Source organism: Myxocyprinus asiaticus, chromosome 36, assembly GCF_019703515.2.
Source record: "Myxocyprinus asiaticus isolate MX2 ecotype Aquarium Trade chromosome 36, UBuf_Myxa_2, whole genome shotgun sequence".
NCBI lineage: Eukaryota > Metazoa > Chordata > Actinopteri > Cypriniformes > Catostomidae > Myxocyprinus > Myxocyprinus asiaticus.
Window position 1 is genome coordinate 11,804,451 of NC_059379.1, and position 20,021 is coordinate 11,824,471.

Genomic DNA, 20,021 nt, shown 5'->3' on the forward strand with positions numbered 1-20,021 from the left:
CGAGTTTCTAGAGAAAGCTGTTTCTTTTTTGCCATTTTTGACCTAATATCGACCTTAAGACATGCCAGTCTATCGCATACTGTGGCAACTCAAAAACAAGCACAACGACAATGTTAAGCTTCATTTAATGAACCAAATAGCTTTCAGCTGTGTTTGATATAATGACAAGTGATTTTCTAGTACCAAATTAGCAATTTAGCATGATTACTCAAGGATAAAGTGTTGGAGTGATGGCTGCTGGAAATGGGGTCTGTCTAGATTTGATCAAAAATAACTTTTTCAAATAGTGATGGTTCTGTTTTTTACATCAGTAATGTCCTGACTATACTTTGTGATCAGTTGAATGCCACTTTGGTGAATTAAAGTACCAATTTCCTTCCGAAACAGTAAAATCTGTACATTATTCCAAACTTTTGGCCGCCAGTGTGTGTGTGTATGTATATTTAATTTGTTGAATATATGTAGGTTATAAAAAGCTTTACAATACAAAGCAGACTTTATTTTCGGTTTTAAAATAGTTAATGTATGCTTTAAAGTAATTCAAAGTGCAATAAATAGCGAATAAACAGTTATGAGCTCAAAAATTCAGTCCCAAGATAATGTGTTTATTCTAGCCCTTGTAATCTGAATTGTTCTTGCAATTCGGGACCTTCACAAAGTGTAGAAACAGTTGCTTATTATTACGTATCATATGACTTTTTGCGCCAATAAAATCTAGTTCGCATAAAAACAGGAAGTATTCGTTTCAGTTCCTTCAGAGGCCACTTGAACTTATGGATTGAATCTATTTCACACGCGTTATTTCGCTTATTTACTGTAGTTAATGATTTTTACTCAGTGATTCCATTTGCATGACTTCAGCAACCGGAAATCTCCCAATCGTCACAATGGTCAAAAGTTGTCCAATTCAAAATGTTGCTGATTTACTATCAGAGGCGCGTCGCGTGTACCGGGAAAGATTTGACGGCGATGATGCAAATATTGCAGTTTGCGCCCCAGGACGCGTGAATTTAATCGGAGAACACACCGATTATAATCAAGGATTTGTCCTCCCAATGGTAATGACACTTTCATTACAATGTTAATAAATGTCTTATGGGAGTAAGAGTTGTTCAAGTAAATGTAAAATGTAATTACCATGCTGTAATATAATGTAGGCCTACTGACATTGTAAGTGTGTGCATGTTTACGACATTCTTTTGATGCACAGGCAAATAACATGACCCATTGTTGCGTCATAGTATATTGTCACGTGTTGATCCGATATGCAGAATACCTTATACTGTTGAACTGATATCCTGAATGATTCTGTTCTTCCCACTAAATCAGTGGTTCTTCCACGTCCTTGGGGACGTCACGTGAAATCTACTTCATCATAGACAGTTGATGAGTTGACAAAAATGGCACATTTTTAAAACTTTGATGTGTAATATCATCAGCAGGAGCAGATTGGCATCTTGAACCAAAATCATCATCATCATCATCATCATCAAACGGATGGTTCCAACTCTAAATTCTAAACATTGAACGCATTTTTTGTCCTTATACGCTCTTTTCCGTTGTTTTTCTATGTAAATATGCGCTAGATGGACATCTGACATCTTTAAGGAGATTTAAAGGGATAGTTCACCCCAAAATGAAAATGATCTCACCCTCATGCCATCCTAGATGTGTATGGTTGCTGCAAAACACAAAGATTTTTAGAAGAATATCTCAACTTTGTAGGTCCATACAATGCAAGTGAATGGTGACCAAAACTTTAAAGCTCCAAAAAGCACATAAAGGCAGCATAAACGTAATATGTATGACTCCAGTGGTTTAATAGCCTATATGTCTTCTGAACCGATCTAGAGCCCAAAAAAGAACTCCTTTTTCACTATAAATCATAACAGTCTCCTCTGCTATCACAGTTTCAAGCTTGTTTACACTTCTTAGTACCATCTAGTGCTCTGCGCATGCATCAAGCGCTAGGAAGTGTAATCCGTCTTGAAATCATGATCAGCGTGGAGACTGCAATGGCAAGATGTACAGTGAAAAAGTAGTTACATTTTGGTCTGTTCTCACCCAAAACCGATTAGATCGCTTCAGAAAACTTGGATTTAACTACTGGAGGAGTCATATGGATTACTTGTGTGCCTTTTGGAGCTTCAAGGTTTGGTCACCGTTCACCAGCAATGTATGGACCTCCAGAGCTTAAATATTTTTCAAAAAATCTTCGTTCATGTTTGTAGATATTCTTTTAAAAATCTTTTTGTGTTCCTGCAGAAGAAAGAAAGTCATACACATCTGAGATGGTATGAGGGTGAGTAAGGGATGAGATAATTTTCATATTGGGGTGAATTATTCCTTTTAAAACGTGAATAGAAACACTTGTGTTCAGTTCGTTGCGCTGCGTCTAGCTTTTTGTAGCGCAAGAAAGCATTCAGTTTGAACTGAAATGCAGATAAATGCTCACCTGTAACCGCACATTTAGTTTCTTTGTTTACTGTAAAAAGCCTACAGGCTAATGAACTATATTGCGGAATAATTGTTTATTATGAATAGGATTAGTAATAAATTCAACATTGGTGTGTTTTGCCATGTTGTGTTTGATGCTGTTGTTTTATAAAAGCAATAAGCCACACGAGGCAAGCTACATTGCTTAATTACCACTGTTAAGATGAGGGTTTGCTGTCCAAGAACACCCCTTTCCCATGGTATAATAACACAGTGGCATCTCGTGCCTTATTGCTTTAATTACCCACTCACATCTGTGTTGTAATGTTTGTTTGAATGGTCTCAGGCCTTGCCTATGGTTACCATTGTGGTGGGCAGCAAAATATCTGGCCAGAACTGCTGTGTTGTAACTCTGACTGAAGCTGCCGATGAGCCCAGGGTGGTGGACTTTGATCTCCCAACTGAATTGACCCCTCTTTTAAGAGGGCAGCCAAACTGGGCCAATTATGTAAAGGGAGTTGTACAGCACTACAGAGGTAATCATTTGCAATAATGTTTGTCTTTCTGGCACAGAAGGGAAGTAAGGAGGAAGCGTAGATTTAGTCTGTGTCCAGCACGTAATGTCACCCTAGGGGCCCATGTCTTGTCTTTGGACTAACTTTTTAAATGCAATGTTTCCAATAACCACTTGCAGTACTGCAGAATAGTTGCTGAGCACACTATTTCCTTGAACTCAAATGAACTAGAGCTAAATAGTTAAACTTGGTGCAAAATGTACATATTAATAAGATGCATACATTTCTAGCCTGAACTGGAGCCTTATTAAAACAATGTTTTCATGAATGCTCATGTCTGCCTTTTACACAGCACGACCCATACCTGGCTTTAGAGCTGTAATAGCCAGTAGTGTGCCACTAGGGGGAGGGCTCTCTAGCTCAGCCTCACTTGAAGTGGCAGTGTACACCTTTCTACAGCAGTTGTGTCCAGGTAAGGTCTTCTGGTGTTGGTCTTGTTTCTCCCACACATTTTAAATAACCTTGGGCTTTAGTGAGGGCCAGAAAAATAAAAAATAAAAATAAATAAATCAACAAGCAACAACAGCAATGAAGAGCTCTCTAGGTGCAGAAAGAAATAATTGCCCGAGTCTTAAAGACGTTATTATTTCTGAAATATATGTACAGTAATTATTAGTCCCATGTCTATTTATAGAAGATAAAACACAGGAACAAGTGCAGAACTTAAAGGAATAGTTGAAAAAATGAAAATTCTTTCATCACTTACACACCCTCAAACCATCCCAGATGTGTATGACTTTCTTTCTTTTGCAGAATGCAAACAAAGATTTTTAGATGAATATCTCAGCTCTGTAAGTCCATACAATGCAAGTGAGTGGTGACCAAAACCTGGAAGCCCAAAAAAGCACATAAAGGAAGCATAAAAGTAATCTATACGACTCCAGTGTTTTAATCCATGTCTTCTTAAGTAATTAAATCGGTTTGGGCAAGAACAGACAAGAAAATAACTCCTTTTTCACTGTACATCTTGACATCAGTAGTCTCCTTGGCTATCATGAATTCAAGCTCGATTACACTTCCTAGCGCCATCTAGCACTCTGTGCATTCGTCAAGCACTAGGAAGTATAATCGAGCTTGAATTCATGATCGTGAAAAATGTTTTTGTCGGTTCTCACCTTAAATCACTTTAAAAGACATGGATTAAACCACTGGAGACATGGATTACCTATAGGCTGTCTTTATGTGCTTTTTGACGCTTCAAAGTTTTGGCCACCATTCACTTGCATTGTAAAGACCTACAGAGCTGAGATACCTTTCTAAAAAATCTTTGTTTGTGTTCTGCAGAAGATAGAAAGTCATTCACATCTGGCATGGCATGAGTGTGAGGAAATGATAAGAAAGTGTTCATTTTTGGGTGAAATATTCCTTTTAAGGGGCTTATCATACAGTTGTATTGCTTAATAATTTTTTTCACAGGTCCACTTATAATGTTTGTAACATTTTGTTCTCAAAATATCATGGAAAACTTTCTTTTTTATGAAATGACCCCCTTAATATAATTATTTCTGTCCATCCACAGATGATGGGGATCAGGTAGCAAAAGCAGTGGCCTGTCAGCAGGCTGAGCACTCTCATGCTGCTGTGCCCTGTGGCATCATGGACCAGTTTGTGTCTGTTTTGGGTAAAGAGGGCCACGCATTGCTCATTGATTGCAGGTAGATGTCTTTTGCATATCCTTGTATGATGTGGCATTTAGGGCTTTAGTTGCTCTCTACAGAAAACTATTTACTAATTTGTGTATTACATTGTTATCCCTTTTAGATCTTTGGAAGCCATTGCTGTCCCCTTGGCTGACCCTGGACTTGTAATCCTGATCACTAATTCCAATGTTAGACATTCACTCACAGGCAGCGAGTATCCCACCAGACGAAAAAAGTGTGAGGAGGCAGCAGTCATTTTGGGCAAAAGTAGCTTAAGGGATGCTACATTACAAGATCTGGAGGGTAAGAGAACAATATTCTTTATGAGGCACCGTAGTGTATCTGCTATGCATTTTCATAAAAATACTGTATGCTAAATTCATAGCTGCCAAGGATCGAATGGACAGTGTGACATATAGACGGGCACGCCATGTGATTGAGGAAATCGAACGCACCTCACAAGCAGCGGAGGCACTCAAGAAAGGGGATTACAAAGAATTTGGAAAACTGATGGTCGAAAGCCACAATTCTCTTAGGTAAACATCTATATTAGATGCGAGATTATGAGGGTGAAAGAGTAATGAAGATCAACTATGTAAAAACATCCCAAAATGTTTTTAGAAGTGCTTTTAATTGACTAAATGTTGTTTGCTTAACACATTTGTTTGATAGGTGGAGTTAACTGCTGGTTAAATGACCTTAAATGATGTGTTCTTTGATTAGGATTAATATTGTTTATCGTAGGGAAAATTACGAGGTCAGTTGTCCAGAACTGGATGAGCTGGTGTCGGCAGCACTGGAGGTGGATGGAGTGTTTGGAAGTCGGATGACTGGGGGAGGGTTCGGTGGATGCACAGTAACTTTGCTACAGGCTCATGCCACAGAGAGAGCAATGGAGCACATTCAGGTTTTTACATGTTTATGATCTTCTGTGTTTCTTTATGGTATTCCATTCAAAGAAACAGTCGGCATAGATGACAGTGTATGTTAGAGATGTGTAGTATTCTGGATAATACAGAAACAACTTCATTACAACTCTGTACTTGCTCTTAACTTTCTCTTATAATATTTAAAGGGATAGTTCACCCAAAAATTAAAATTCTCTCATCATTTACTCACACTCATGCCATGCCAGAAGTGTGACTTTCTTCTACAGAACACAATATTTTTTTTTTAAGAATATCTCAGCTCTGTTGGTCAATCCAATGCAAGTGAATGGTGGCCAGTACTCTACAGCATAAAAATAAGCCATATGACATGATAAATCTATTTCTTCAGAAGCGATATGATAGGTGTGGGTTTTTAAGCCTTTTGTTTTACTATAAATCATCACTTTCACTTCCACATTCTTCTGTTTTTTTTTGCCGATTCACATTCTTCATGCATATCACCACCTACTGGTCGGGCCGGTCAAACGTGGAGATTTATAGTAAAAAAATCCATCACATCTATCATATCGCTACTGAAGATATGGATTTAACCACTGTAGTCATATGGGTTACTTTAATGCTGCATTTATATGCTTTTTGGATCTTCAGAGTTCTGGGCTGAGCTGAACTGAGATATTCTTCTAAAAATCTTTGTTTGTGTTCTGCAGAAGAAAGAAAGTTGTACACATCTGGGATGGCATGAGGGTGAGTAAATGATGAGAGAATTTTCATTTTTGGGTGAACTATCCCTTTAAGGATTTATCGACCAGGTATTAGACCTTTAACAGGAATTCTTAACAATATCACAATACTTTTTTTTCTGTTTCTTTACAGGAGAAATATCATGGATCTCCAACTTTCTATATAACTACACCATCAGAAGGAGCTCGTGCTCTCAGGCTTTGAGTTTTCTAACAAGTGCTAAAATGAAAAGAAGTACTTGAAATTTAAATTCATTTGCATTGTTTTTCTTTTTGTGTCTCACTAATCAGAATAAATTATCTTTAATCAGTGGCAAAAATGGTGCTTATAATATTAGTTCACACATATGCCTAACATCCATATCCAAAATGGTTAGTGATTTCAATAAAAATTATTTATGTAATGAGTGAATTGTGTTTGACTTCATTGACTTTGAAATACTGATATACAATATAGCAGCAAAACTCTCTGAATATCACTCAGGCATCCTTTTAGTTCTCTGAGAAACATACTCTTAGTTCCTGCAAGAACTCTAAAGAACTCTAATTACTGTCAACATTTTCTTCAGTAACCCCATCGTAATCTTAAAGTGGTCATGACATGCCTTTTTTTATTATCTTAATATGTTACTTGAGGTTCACTTATAATATTAGTAATATTTTTTTGCACAGACAAACAGTCATATATTTGTAAAACATGACTATTTTCCATCCCTATTCTGACTCTTTGTCAGAAACGCTCGGTTTTGGTGCTGCTTCTCCTTTAAGACTTAGCAGTAAACGCCCACTGTTATGATTGGCTCTCTGATCTTGACTGACCTGCTCTCTCTTTGCCATCTCTCTGCAAACCACTACTGGGCGGGCTAAAGCAGTGATAAGGTAAAGGAGGCATTGATTTATTGTGGAGGAGGTCAGATGCAAATGTCTACTAAAGCATCACAATGTGGAGGAAGTTGAGAATGATTCATTTTGGCAGCTTGGTTTCAATAAATGCTCTTTTTACAGTGAGGAGGAAGTTTTGAGTTCTGAAACTTACAGTATGTTTTTATAGTACAATGAACTCTTACATGTGAAAAGATCAAGGAAAATTTGATTCCTCGTGTCATGACCCCTTTAAAGTTATAGAGTACATAAACAGGTTATTTGAGGCTCCTTTAAAGCAGAGCTCTGCAGTGCGACCATTGAAAATTACCCTGTGCGACTGAAAAATTATTTAGGCACATCAGTGCGAGTTATCCGATTGAAGTTGGGGTGGGAGAATAAATAGATTCTCTGATGGATCGATTCTGAGAACGCGGCAGCGCAGTGGCGCTTATGCATGCGCCAGCGACAGATGTTAGAAACGCGCATATCCTAAAGCCAAGCGCATCCTACAAAACTGTTCACAGACTGGATGTATCAACCACACACCATTCGTCTCCTAATGAGACTGCGATCCCAAAATTAATTCACAAACTCGAGCACATGGCAGCAGGAGAGTTGATTTCGTGATTACATGTCACCAAAGAACATGAAGTACGAGCTCACGCCCGTTATTGCGCTAATTTGCACAAGGAAAAAACACCTGAAAGTAATGATGAGACTGCGGTTCGGGAGACGTGGGTGATGTTTTTATTTTCTAATTAGGTCAATTTTTTTTCTGCTGTTTCCCAGTGTCTTTTAGTCCTCTTGCAGCCTTTCATTTCCTGTTGCACGTTGCCGGTCTCTCGCTCGTCAGGAAGAGTGCGCACATCTGACGGCTCATTAGATAAATGTATTTTTTTTTATTAACAGTTTTTATTGATTCCATCCACAAGACGGATAAACAGAACATAAAATACGGAATCAATTATATACATTAAACCCCTCCCCCCGAACCCCCCCCCCCCCGACACAAACATGCACTATAGTGGTCACTTCTAATTAGAATATAAAATAAATTAAAAACAAGAATGCACATGCACATTAAACAAAAAATTAAAAATCCCTCTCCTCTGCCCCTCCCCGAGAACCCTCCAAAAAAGCCAAATATCTACCCCACTTCCTATCAAACAAATCCCATTTTCCCAGCCTTCTAAAAATCACCTCCTCAAATGCTGCCACCCCACCCATCTCCCCGCCCCACTCCCGAAACAAGGGTGCCCCAGTCGTCTTCCACCCCTAAGGATAATTTGTCTGCCAACCATAACTCCGGCTAGGACCCAACTTTTTAAGTGCCTATTCCCAAAATTAATGACTCTGCACCAAAGAAGCAGAGTCTGAGGCAAAATGAAAATTGAGTATCCAATACGTCACACATAAATCTCTGAACCCTCAACCAAAATTCATGGATCTTAACACATCCCCAAAAAACATGGGTTGTGTCCCTGTCTTCTGATTGGCATTGCAAGCAGGTGAGTGTGTCTTTAAGACCAAGAGCAGTAATCACCACTTCAAGAGTATCTGCCGCTTTAGGGGGGTGTATGCTACTCCCAGAAATAATACAGAGCAGGTGGCGCAGCTGTAAATGCCTAAAGAGCTGAGATCTGGGAATCCTGAAATGTTGAACCATATTTTCAAACGATCTCAACACTCCACTCTCATATAGGTCACCGAGCGTATTAACCTCCCTCACAATCCACTCTGACCAGCAAAAAGGGGACTTATTAATACGTAATTTTGGGGTTCATCCATATGCTCGAGGCAACATTTAAATAAATGTCCGAATTAAACACTCTGGACACTTTTGTCCATACCGCGTGCGATATGACGGGGTGTGACGTAACTTCTCCGGTTAGTTTAACAGAAAAGCTTTGCAATGGCAAAATAGGGGCAAGAACTTCCTGTTCAATACAAAACCAGGGAGGGGCTGTCTCAGGTGGAAGTGACCAATGAGCCAAATGTCTGAGACCAAATGCATAATAATATAAAACAAAATCTTGGGTAGGCCAAGCCCACCTTTGTCAATCGGCCTATGTAACTTACTGAAATGTAATCTGGGACGCTTACCATTCCAAATGAAGGATTTCGCTATGCTATCAAATTGCTTGAAATAAGAGATTCCAAAATTCCAATGTTGAATAACATAATAACATTAACCTTCCCAATCATGGATAAAGGTAATGAAGCCCACCTGCCCACATCGCTCAAAAATCTTTTTATTAAGGGGTCAAAATTAACTAACTAAATCACACAAATTTGCTGGGAATAAAATTCCGAAATATTTAATGCCCTGTTTGGGCCACTGGAAAGCACCTGGCTGAAAAGCCGTTGCTGGGCAGTACGATGTCAGAGCCAAAGCTTCAGATTTTGACCAATTGACTCTGTATCCAGAGAACTTAGAAAAGGAATTAATAATTCTGAGGAGGCAAGGCATAGATCTAGTGGGGTTGGAGACTAATAATAAAATATAATCTGCGTAAAGCAAAAGCTTATGCGCCATACCTCCTGCCACCACCCCTGGAAAATCATCTTCCTTTCTTATCGCGGATGCTAATGGTTCCAGGGCAAGACAGAACAATAATGGGCAAATAGGGCAACCCTGCCAGGTGCCCCTGTCCAGAGTAAAGTAATCTCAAATTAATCCATTTGTTTGTACCGCCACTACCGGGTGTCTATAAAGTAACTTAATCCATCCAATAAAAGTATTCCTGAACTGTATATTTCCAAAATCTTAAAAGATAATCTCATTCTACCATATCAAACACCTTTTCGGCATCAAGTGAAATGGCAGCAACCATAGTCTGATCATTCGCCACTGACCACATGATATTGATGAGATGCCTGATGTTATCAGAAGAGCTGCGGCCCCGATTAAACCCCACTTGATCTATATGTATATAAGATGTCATAACTTTACTTAATTGGTTAGCTAAAATTTTTGACAATATTTTAACGTCTAGCTGGATCAGGGAAATTGGACGGTAACTCTTACACTCACTTGGATTTTTGTCCTTTTTAAGAAACAGACTGATCCGGGCTTGTGTCATGGTTGGTGGAAGCTTTCCATTCTTTAATGGTTCTGTATAAACTTCTTGCAAAAGTAGAGCCAGTTCTGTAGCATAAGATCTAAAAAATTCAGCGGCAAAGCCATCTGGCCCCGGAGCCATGCCAATAGGCAAGGCCTTAATTACCTTGCCAAGCTCCTCCAAGGTTATCTCAGAATCAAGAGAATTTTTTTGCTCAGTCGTTAGTTTAGGGAGTTCTAATGGTTCCACAAAGTTTCTAATATCTAATATCTTCATCAGTAGATGAAGACGTGGAACTATAGAGATCAAGATAGAATTCTTTAAAAGCATTATTAATATCAATGGCTGAGGTAAAAAATTCACCACCAGCAGATTTCACTGAGGGAATGGTAGAAAAAGACTCTCTCTGCTTTATATATCTAGCCAGAAGCTTCCCTGCTTTGTCCTCTGACTCAAAGTATGACTGTCTTACCCTGAATAGCCAAAACTCCACCTTCTGTGACAAAATAGTGTTATATCTGTATTTCAATCGGGTCAATTCTCTGAGGCCATCAGATGACATTCGGTGCTTCAGCTTTATCCTCGGCACTTTTAATATTCCCATCCAACTCCACAAGTTCTCATGCTTTGGATTTTTTGATGAATGAGGCATACTGTATAATCTGAACCATAAGAACCACTTTAAGTGCCTCCCAATCCACGCCCACAGAGGATACTGAGGACCAGTTGATCTCCAAATAAACACTGATTTCAGCCTTTAACATTTGTTGGAATTCAGGATTTTGCAAAAGGGATACATTAAAGCGCCAACTATATGATTTATTTTTCTCCGTATGTGGCAACACCTCTAAACTGACCAGGGCATGATCTGAGACTAAGATGTTTCCAATTGAGCAATTCACAACAGAAGAAATGAGGGACTTATATATATATCTATATGTATATATATATATATATATATATATATATATATATATATATATATATATATATATATAAATCTATTCTAGAATAAATCTTATGGACTGATGAAAAAAATGTATAGTCCCTACCAGATGGGTTCAAAAGTCTCCAAATATCTGTAAGACCATCAAAAGATTAAAGTCTCCTCCCAATATTATATCATGAGGGGTGCCAGCAGCTTGCAACATCCCTTCAAGATCTATAAAAAAGCCCTGATCATCAGCGTTAGTTGCGTTAATATTAGTCAAAATCAACCTTTGCCCCTGAATTTCTGCTAAAACAATAATGACTCTTCCTAATTTATCTTTAATCTGTTTGAAACAGTTTAATTGTAGATGCTTATTTATCAGAGTAATGACTCCCCTGCTCTTACTTGAGCCAGCACTAAAGAAAACATGTCCACCCCATATCTTCCCAAATTTTTCAGCTTCCTGTGGGGAAAGATGCATTTCCTGAAGAAACACTATATCATATTTCTTACATTTAAGAAAATAAATAACCTTCCTTCTTTTTATGGGGTGCCCCAACCCATTCAGATTCCACGTGGAGAGAGACAATCTGCTCATATTAACATCTGACATTTTGACATATTAGAAAAAATAGATTGTGTCAAAAATAAAATTCTAACGACCACATTCCAACATTAGTGCAACAATCAAACCCTGAACATTCCCCAGAACAAAAACAACAAAAAAAAAAAACAGAAAAAGAAAAACGTGTGCATTAAACCCGTGCATGACAGCACCAACCTGCGTCCATCCCTCTAAACTCAAACAGTCCATGTACACCTATGAGAGGCCCCGTGACAACTTTGCCGTCGGATTGCTCAAGTCTGGTGCTTCTGTACAAATTTTGTGAAACAGAATTACACAACAGAAAATAATCTATAAAACAAACTCCAGCCAATAGGTGGGATAAACACAAAGACATGTAGATTCATCCACATAACTGTTCCGAAGGTGTGTTCTTCCACAAAACAAACTCCAGCCGCTAGGCGGAACCAGCACAAAAAGGAACAAAGAAGGCACTCAGTTCCTCGGACGGTCAAGTGAATGTTCAGTGAGTCAGGTCCACTCGGCTGTTACATGAGTGCAAAAAATGCCCTAATCACTCCAATGTTTTGCAAAAAATACTCCACAGAACAAACTCCAACCAATAGGAGGCATAAGCACAAAGAACGTGCAGATTCATCCACAAACTGTCCCAAAGGAGTGTAACTCCACAAAACAAACTCCAGCCGCTAAGTGGAACCAGCACAAAAAGTAACAAAGAAGGCACTCAGTTCCTCGGACGGTCAAGTGAATGTTCAGAGAATCAGGTCCACTCAGCTGTATAGACTGTATCACACAATAACTTACTTATTGCATTGACTTTATGAAGGACATCGCTTGTGGGCATGTAACTATTTTGCGACCATCCATAGTATCTATTCTCAATTTGGCCGGGAACATCAGTGCAAAAGCGACCTTCCGTTGATGTAAATGTTTCTTGCATTCCTTGAATTGATCACGTTTCTCTCTTGTCGAATTCGCAAAAATCTGGGAACAAGAAAATGCTGTGGTTCTTCCAATAAAGCCTTCCTTTACTCCTCACCTCATGTACACAAAATCTTTATTGGATGATCTCAGAAATTTGGCCAGAATTGATCGGGGCCTGTCTCCCTGTGAGCTCGCTCGATTTCCAGCTTATGGCCTGTTATGTCGAGCAGACATGGGAAGAGCTCGTCTAGGTATTTCACCATATCTCGGCCTTCTTCCAACAATGCGGATGTTGTTTCGCCGGCTACGATTCTCTAAGTCTTCCGACTTTTCCCAAACGCGTTCCAAGTCTGTCTTGGTCGCTAATGGGTAAGCAGCTAATTCCCTCTCCGATGACTCCAGATAATCAATCCATTTCTCAACATCTGACACTCTTGTAACCAACTCAGAGAATTTCGTCTCCGTGGCAGTGATCAATCGACATATTACAGCAAGATCCTCCAAGTCAGCAACGACCTTCGCCAGCATTGCTGACATGCTCGACAGTTGACGCTGAATCTTTCCCGCCGCACCATCCAAACTGAGTCCCTGGTCTGCAGTCCTGTCTGGGGTATCAGCTTGAGCACTTAAGTGTCTTTTAATGTCTCCAGAGCCTGAGGATTTTGAATTATTTTAAATATTGTCTTCATAGAACAGTTATGGAACAGATTGTATCGAATCTCACCGGTTTCTGACACAAAAAGTATTAAACACTAGCAAAGTGCACAGAGCTTGCCATTCACACGTCCGACCCTCACATGGTGCCACACGACTCCTCATTAGATACATTTTAAGCAGGCGAGACCTCTACTCACAGAGCAAACAGAATGAACAGCGGAAACGAGATGCTTGATAGATTTTCTAAATAATAATCCCACTATTTGTGCCACTTTATCACCTGTGGTGAGGACAGGAGAAGCTGACATCTGCGCTCTCACAGAAGCAGATATCTCATGTAATCAACCTGGAACACCAACCTGTATTTATAGTTAAAATAAAAAGATCAAAAGGCCTTGGATAGATTTATTCTAATTAAAAACGTAATACTATAAAATAAAAATTATTAACAATGCTTTAAACATATAAAAGTTATTTAACATAATCAGCTGAATTATTTAATTTAATAGTACTATTTTTTTAAACCAATTTTTATTTTCTTTAATTTATTTTCTTGTGTAAAGAGTTCAGTGTTTATCACTTTTTATGATGACAATAATGCCATACAAATGCTGAAAATACACTGTACACCAACAAAACAGTTATTTGATTTGAGTGTGGATTTTGTAGTAACTGCAATTTTCTCAAAACCTGGTTATAGTTGAGCGAGACCTGTCTGTCATAGGGCAATTTACAGCCTAAGAACCCCAATTTTGGTCAAAATGTGAAGTTACTATGTTTTGCCTTTGCACAGCAGAATAATCAATAAGAATATTTTTTAGATGTATCATGAATCACAAGGTTCACAAGGGTTAGCATGAGCTTTTTTTTTTTTTTTTGCAGACAGCCTTTCAAACTAACTGAAAATATTAAATTGGCTTTATAAGAATTTAAACTCTATTGTCATTACTCACACTATGTTCCTGAATATTGCCATATTTGATGTGCTCAGTTTTCTCATGCCTTTTTGTGCATGTTATATTTGTGGCACATTAATGTTACCATTTCTTAAAAAACAAAAAACAAAACTGGACTACAACTGTGTTCCTAAATTTTTGACTGTGCTCCTAATTTTTTTTTAAATTAGGAACACAAGTGCTCCTAAAACAAATGTAAGCTTAGAGCCCTGCTTTAAAGGATGTCTGGAGGATCTCCAGATGAGCTGTTGCGGCATGTGTGGAACCCCAGATGGTGCCTTGAGAATCCTTACATTTTTACAGAGTACAGTCATGTCTGTACTAAGATACATGGGTGAAGAACACGCGAGGGATGCGGAGGACACATCCCCCTCACTTTCAATGAAACCAAAGTTTGTCCCCGCACTTTGTCACAGGGCAAATGTGTTTACGCTGTGTCTTTCATACAGCAAATGTCTATATGTGTAAATGCAAAAGTTAAAATTCACTGGTCAATCATGTAATTAGTTCAATAAAAAATTTTAATCGACTGAGAGCCTTAAAAATATAGCTTATATATTTATGTTTGTCTTGCGCTAATCGTTCTGTCCCTCTAACTTTTGAAATGATTGCTACGCCCCTGCTAAGATATATGCTATTTTTTCCATTTAATTTAACATTTATATTTTCGAGCTTCATCGTGTTTGTATTTGAAGGGCTGAGTATTTATAGACATACTTAAAATACGCTTAAAAGCAGAATTTTGTGATGTGTGGTTGGTTCTAGACAGAGTTAGTGTCTATTGTCCAGATTGTTTCGTGCGCCCCCTGCCGGCCGCACACTGAATTGTCCCGGAAGACGCTTGTTCAGGGAGGAGCCAGAGTGCAAATCAGCAGTGAGTGCAGCAGGAAACACTCTGCTGCTAATCCTCAACCCCTCTGGCAACACACGGACATCGAAGGCGAGGTAAACATCATTTGAGTCTGCTCTGCATTACCGCCCAGTCTGGTTTACTTCTTCACCTCAGGATATTTGAGCTAACCCGCTTGAATCGTGGACAGTGCCTCCGGAACATCGGGCCGCGGTGAATCAGGTGAGTACTGCCCGGGCCCGTCGACTGCTGACCTGGCCACAGGTGTTACCACTCACCGACTCTATGGTTGTGTCTCAAAACCTAGTGAGCTGCATAGCTTGCGAACGTTCGAGCGTTCCTATGATGCTCAGAATTGCTGTCTAGGTGAGCAGCTCACTAGGTTTTAACATGCAACTAATAACTTAAACTTATATCTCTGTTTTAACTTATCATGCATTGTACATACTGTGTGGTTGCATACCTCCTCTTCACTTTAATCTCGATATATCTGCGTCTTTTTTATCTTGAGTTTCATCAAGTTGGTTAATAAATAATGTTATTTACTCTAGAACGAAACCAACACCAATTCCTGACCTTGTTCTCTACTGCTGACCTTATTATCATGAACTACACCTCTATTGAATGGGAAGTGAATGTATAGACACTGGTTACTTTGATATCACCTGTAAACTAGATATCTTTCCCATACAGTTACTTTCAATAGCTTAGTGTAAACACATGAGTTTCTATGATATTGGCCTCATTTATTGATTTATTACACCTATAAAATATTCTCACTGTGTCCAGATGCAGACTTGGATGAAGAACCATCTAAATATACTAGTATGTACTAAATATAGTGTATTGTCATATTGTGTACCATTATGTAGTCTTAAGTGTATAATATAGTTATATGGTGTGCAATTATGTACTTATATACTGTGCTATTATATAGCATATGTAGTGTCCTATTAGGTTGGGTATAGTTATCAGTGTACTAATAGGCCTATATGCTAGAATCAGTACTTGTATAGTATTGGACATTATATATAGTTAAAAGCAGAGACCATGGTCTGTTCTCTGGGTCTGAGTGTAAAGTTTAAATATCTTGGGCATGGGCAGGGTAATAAAGGATATAGTTATATAGTGTACTGTTATATTATTGCATATAGTTAATAGTGTACTACTATATACTGTATTGGTATCAGCACTATTATATAGTTCAGAGCAAAGACTGTGTTTTTTCCTCTGGATTTGAGTGTAAAATGTTAGTTGCCTAGCTTTGGCATGGACTGGGGAATTAGGTTGTCCTTGGCATAGATTGGTAGATGGCTGTCCCACCGGTTTGACAGGTTGAGAATCGAGAGTGATACAGCCGCCGCCTCTTAGCACCTCATGTTAATTCACAGTTCACACATGGCCATGTCCTGTCATCTTTTGCTCTGTTATTGTGAGCAAAGGGTCTTAAGTTGGGTAATTTACATTCATAGCTCATGCAAGGATTAAACATATTGTTACAGACTGCAAATGTCATTTGTGCCTTGGACAATAGTGTTATTAGGACTGTAATTCATCATTTTTTTTCAGTGGCTGGTTCATAATATGTGGCTAGATTAAGCTTTGCCCTTAGGAGAACCCATGCAAAGTACTCGTGAAATGTGGTCTGAGATGTAACCTGTTTAAGGAATAGTTCACCCTAAAATGAAAATTCTCTCATCATTTACTCACACTCATGTCATCCCAGATGTGAATGACTTTCTTTGTTCCGCAGAACACAAACAAAGAAAAACCCATAATAAATTCTTAAATTTAAAACAAATGGCAAACTGAGTAGGATCAGTGCACCATGAACAAACTCAATGAAATCAGCCCTATTGTTGGCAAAAGAAGTTCCTCTCTGTTTTCAAATCGCTGGGACCAGATCGTCTACACCCGCTGATGAATAGGTCACTCCAGGATGACACAAGTTTTTAATATTAGGAGAAGATTCACCAACATGTACCTTCCGCCAGAATCCATTATCCCTGAAACATGTTTTATTAGACTGTACTGGTCTTAACCCCGTGAGAAACCTTTTTTATTCAGTCAGCACTCTGGAAGAAATTTTTAACAAAGTCAAACCGAACACAATTTTAGAGTTTTTAGGAAAAATAGATTTAAAAAACCTTTTATAGAATTCCTTACACATTTCTCGCCATGGAAATAGCCATAGAAGCTGGCATGGCGTTAAAAACAAACAAACAAACAACAAACAAAGATTTTTAGAAGAATGTCTCAGCTCTGTAGTTCCATACACTGCAAGTAAAGGTGACCAAAAAGCACATAAAGGCAACAAAAAAGTAATCCATACATCTCCACTGTTTTAATCCATGTCTTCTGAAGCGATATAATAGGTGTGGGTGAGAAACAGATCAACATTTAAGTCTTTTTTTTTTTTTACTATAAATCTCCACTTTCACTTTCACTTCCACATTCTACTTATGTTCTTTGGTGATTCGGCATTCTTCGTGCATATCGCCACCTACAAGTCGGGGCTGGTAAAAGGTGGAGATTTATAGTTAACAGAGACTCATATTGATCTGTTTCTCCCACACCTATCATATTGCTTCTGAAGAAATGAATTTAACCACTGGAGTCGTTAGGATTACTTTTATGCTGCATGTATGTGCTTTTTGGAGCTTCAAAGCTCTGGACACTATTCACCTTCATTGTATGGACCTACAGAGCTGAGATTATTCTTTTGAAAAACTTTTTGTGTTCTGCAGAAAAAAGTAAATCATACACATCAGGGATGGCATGACGGTGAGGAAAGGATGAGATCATTTACATTTTTGGGTGAACTGTTCCTTTAAAATTATATTAATTTACTTGTAAAACTAGGCTGTTGTGTCAAGCACAGTTATAAACCCGTCTGATGACACACTTGTGTTAACACAAGACTTCACCTGAAATAAATGTCCAAGAATATTACGCTGGAAAGCACAATGTGCCAAAAAATATTTGGATATTTTGTTTGAAGAAAAAAATTAGCAAGGCAGGCACAGAAAATGGCAAATACAATGCAAAATTGTACTCTTTTTACTTTGTTCTTGTGCGTTCCAAATTTGGGACAAAAGACAAACACCTGTTTGATTAAACGCAAATGCAACCATGCATCTAGACAGTCCAGGCTGTCCTAATGTGGCCACAATGTTACAAGAACTGAAATGATCTTGCTCATTGGCATGGCAATGGTTTCATATTTTATGACAAAGTCTCTGCGATCCGGGGAACTTGAACCAGTTATAATCAGTTAATGATGAGCTGCGGATAGACGATGACTGTTTACATAAGGTGTTTGTAGGTGTGGCGGTACTTCTTTTTTGGTATTTACCTTATACAAGACTTGACACTCAAGCAGCCCATATCAACTACAGTTAATTAGTTATCAGTCTAATATAAAAGTTTGAGGCATTTGGGTGTAATAGATGTGGTTTATACATGTCATTTCATGGCCCTTCTTAGAGAAGACAGGAAGGGCTGGAGTCTGGGGACTGACATCCTGTGATGGACCACACCCCACAACCATAGACAAGATCTTATTTTGGTGTTTGCAGAGAGAGGAAAAGAAGGTAAACAAAGGCTTCTCACTTCCACAGCAACAAACAGTTGATAGTGTGTACTATAAATCATTGCAGATCAGGTTTTTCAACAATGACCAGTATGAATGAGAGGAAGTTCGTTCAACACTTCCTTATCCTCTCCAGCTGTTCTTTTTTTAAAGCACAGTGAACTTTTGTCAGCGGGATGTCTGACTCGGATTGATGTTTTTAGTCCAGACAGAATTAAATTCATCATCTAAGTGTTGGTCATAAATTACTTATTATGGACTTTGTTATATTGAGTATAACAAAAGATATTCTACAGTTCTGTAATATCTGAAATATTGGTTGGTGGTTAATTGATATGAGATTTCAATGACTGATGCCGATACCAATAACTAGAGAGTGGGGTGGCAAATGGTGATATAGATATATACAGTGTGTATATATACACTGGCAGACAAAAGTTTGGAATCATGTACCGATTTTGCTCTTATGGAAAGAAATGTATTCACCAAAGTGGCATTCAACTGATCACAATGTATAGCCAGGACATTAATAATGTGAAAAATTACTATTAAGTTCAAATTGTAAACTACTTCAAAGAGTTCTCATCAAAAAATCCTCCATGTGCAGCAATGACAGCTTTGCAGATCCTTGGCATTCTAGCTGTCAGTTTGTCCAGATACTCAGGTGACATTTCACCCCACACTTCCTGTAGCACATGCCATTGATGTGGCTGTCTTGTCGGGCACTTCTTACGCACCTTACAGTCTAGCTGATCCCACAAATGCTCGATGGGGTTAAGATCCATAACACTCTTTTCCAATTATCTGTTGTCCAATGTCTGTTTCTTTGCCCACTCTAACCTTTTCTTTTTGTTTTTCTGTTTCAAAAGTGGCTTATTTCTTCCCGTAAGGCCTGCACCCCTGAGTCTTCTCTTTACTGTTGTACATGAAACTGGTGTTGAGCGGGTAGAATTCAATGAAGCTGTCAGCTGAGGACATGTGAGGCGTCTATTTCTCAAACTAGAGACTCTGATGTACTTATCCTCTTGTTTAGTTGTACATCTGGGCCTTCTACATCTCTTTCTGTCCTTGTTATAGCCAGTTGTCCTTTGTCTTTGAAGACTGTAGTGTACACCTTTGAATGAAATCTTCAGTTTTTTGGCAATTTCAAGCATTGTATAGCCTTCATTCCTCAAAACAATGAATGACTGACGAGTTTCTAGAGAAAGCTGTTAATTTTTTAGCCATTTTTGACCTAATATTCACCTTAAGACATGTCAGTCTATTGCATACTGTGGCAACTCAAAAACAAACACAAAGACAATGTTAAGCTTCATTT

The 20,021-nt window shown here is 38.5% G+C and overlaps 2 protein-coding genes across 5 annotated transcripts in view; both read left to right on the forward strand.

Moving 5' to 3' along the window:
- The first annotated feature begins 730 nt into the window (after window positions 1-730).
- On the forward strand, window positions 731-6,693 carry galk1 (galactokinase 1). The gene is made up of 8 exons (XM_051674085.1): window positions 731-1,058; window positions 2,783-2,972; window positions 3,304-3,423; window positions 4,531-4,666; window positions 4,773-4,954; window positions 5,037-5,187; window positions 5,396-5,558; window positions 6,415-6,693. Exons 1-8 carry the CDS (start codon window positions 852-854, stop codon window positions 6,484-6,486), a joined length of 1,221 nt encoding a protein of 406 aa, XP_051530045.1. The 5' UTR covers window positions 731-851; the 3' UTR covers window positions 6,487-6,693.
- An 8,430-nt stretch (window positions 6,694-15,123) lies between these two features.
- Window positions 15,124-20,021, forward strand: part of LOC127426922 (LLGL scribble cell polarity complex component 2) — a 49,181-nt gene continuing 44,283 nt past the window's right edge. For 2 of the 4 annotated variants that reach the window (XM_051674077.1, XM_051674080.1), the window contains exon 1: window positions 15,124-15,333. The gene's annotated coding sequence lies outside the window, so the exon portion shown is untranslated. Of the gene's footprint in view, window positions 15,334-15,718; window positions 15,937-18,597; window positions 18,705-20,021 lie in introns of those variants that run through there. The other 2 variants (XM_051674078.1, XM_051674079.1) reach the window with 2 other exon arrangements.